The sequence below is a fragment of the Priapulus caudatus genome, unplaced genomic scaffold, assembly GCF_000485595.1.
Source record: "Priapulus caudatus unplaced genomic scaffold, Priapulus_caudatus-5.0.1 Scaffold303, whole genome shotgun sequence".
In the NCBI taxonomy this organism is placed as follows: domain Eukaryota; kingdom Metazoa; phylum Priapulida; class Priapulimorpha; order Priapulimorphida; family Priapulidae; genus Priapulus; species Priapulus caudatus.
In genome coordinates, this window is record NW_014577364.1 from 72,113 (window position 1) to 74,292 (window position 2,180).

The 2,180-nt window shown below is 45.1% G+C and overlaps 1 protein-coding gene across 4 annotated transcripts in view; it reads left to right on the forward strand.

Annotated features, from left to right (window-relative positions):
• The first annotated feature begins 649 nt into the window (after positions 1-649).
• LOC106808771 (kinesin light chain 1-like) overlaps positions 650-2,180 on the forward strand; it is a 28,732-nt gene continuing 27,201 nt past the window's right edge. For 2 of the 4 annotated variants that reach the window (XM_014811619.1, XM_014811620.1), the window contains exon 1: positions 650-748. In XM_014811619.1, coding sequence (XP_014667105.1) covers positions 680-748 — 69 coding nt within the window. In that variant the 5' untranslated portion in view covers positions 650-679. The remainder of the gene's footprint in view (positions 749-2,180) is intronic. The other 2 variants (XM_014811616.1, XM_014811618.1) reach the window with 1 other exon arrangement.

The following is a 2,180-nucleotide window of genomic DNA, read 5'->3' on the forward strand; positions in this document are numbered from 1 at the left end:
ATTAACTATAGTTTAAAGTAAATAAGTTTAATTTTTAAACCCAGCATGGGCGCAACTAACTAATTTCTAAAGCCGCATTTTCTGCACCCGTCGCAGCTATAACGCGCCGAACAAGCCTGGCGTCTGCTCCTTCAAGTACGTGTTGCGAATTTGGCGCTTGGCCTCGCCAAAAACGGTAACTAAGTACGTAAAACCCATTCGTGGCAACAGTACGGATTTATGTCCAACTAAGAAGTCTACGGCGGTTTTGTAATAGCTACCCGACGAGGAGAGATAGAATTAAGGACCAGTGAAACAAGAGAAAGAAGCTCATGTTTGTATATACATTTGTATTTTTATTCACATCGAACTCGTACGACAAAAATGTAGTGAAATCAGTACTAAAGAGGTGTCTTACTCCTTTGTCATTATTAGCTCTTGATATATATATAATATGTGTATGTATATATTTATAGATAGGTAGTATGTATTATATGTATATATGTAAGCTTTTTCTTGCTATTGCAGGTATTTCAGAGTTGGGCCCCGTTTATATAAAAAAACATTTATTACTGTTATGAGTATTGATATTACTGCAATAATATTGAATAGCACAATCGTGCTGGTTTTCACTGATGTGACACAAGCAATTCGAATGCTTTTTCAGGCCATCAAGAAGGACAAAGCTGATTCAAACCTGATGGAGGAGAAGACTTCTATCCTGCAGAAGAACATAGAGATGATAGAACTGGGGCTGTCAGAGGCACAGGTATGTGACACAATGCAGTTTTTTGTTACTCAAACCCTCTTTCAGTACACTTAAGGGACATGTGCCATGTGGGCATCTGATATGCAGGATCACAAGGTAATTGGTAAATACAGCGTTGGATATCGTAGTTTAGTGTGCGTTCTATTACAAATTTATTATCTTTTAACCAATGTAGACCTTATTGTGTTATTAGACAATAATCATCTCATAACCAACTGAAACAGGGTGTTAGCCAGGAAAAAAATCAGGGAGTCTCACCATCTGAGCGAAGCGAGGATGCTGCAGGCACGAAGCGCCCTAGCAGGGAGGCCCTTACCGTAAAATGGAGGAAATTTTGTCTGAAATGCCAAAAAGACAGGAATCTGATATGATTTTACATTCTTATAAGCACTGTTGTCAGTTATACAATGTGTATAATATATAAAATTGGGCCGCCCTCATGCCGTCTCTACCAAATTTCATCCGTCTCATCCAAGAATAGGCTGTCTAAAAGATGGGTAGACGGGTCTCTGGCTAACACACTGAACTGAAATGATGCGCAATGTGCATGTTTGCTCATGAAAGCCTCATGCATGTTTTTTGGCAGTGAGGACAGCTGTACCTTTTCAACAGTGATACATTTTTGGTCTATAATAGTTTATCACCTGTACACCTAGAATGCAAACTGTACCAGTCTGATACACGGCCTCACCATTGTGGGACTGTCGCATGCATTTACGATGCTCTTATTCTTGCGCGTTGGCCCCCATTGTGGGACTATCGCATGAGTTTACTTGCTGCGTATTCTCGTGTGTCGGCCCGCCACTCATGTGCAAATTGTGTAGCAGCATGTGAACGTTCGTCGCAGGTGATGATGGCGCTGGCGCTCGCGCAGCACCCTGCATGCTCACTTGTTTCCGTCGTCGCAGGTGATGATGGTGCTGGCGCAGCACCTGCGTGCTCACTTGTTTCTGTCCATGCTCACTTGTTTCCGTCGCCGCAGGTGATGATGGCGCTGGCGCAGCACCTGCATGCTCACTTGTTTCTGTCCATGCTCACTTGTTTCCGCCGCCGCAGGTGATGATGGCGCTGGCGCAGCATCTGCATGCTCACTTGTTTCTGTCCATGCTCACTTGTTTCCGTTGCTGCAGGTGATGATGGCGCTGGCGCAGAACCTGCATGCTCACTTGTTTCTGTCCATGCTCACTTGTTTCCGTTGCCGCAGGTGGTGATGGCGCTGGCGCAGAACCTGCATGCTCACTTGTTTCTGTCCATGCTCACTTGTTTCCGTTGCCGCAGGTGGTGATGGCGCTGGCGCAGAACCTGCATGCTCACTTGTTTCTGTCCATGCTCACTTGTTTCCGTTGCCGCAGGTGGTGATGGCGCTGGCGCAGAACCTGCATGCTCACTTGTTTCTGTCCATGCTCACTTGTTTCTGCCGCCGCAGGTAGGA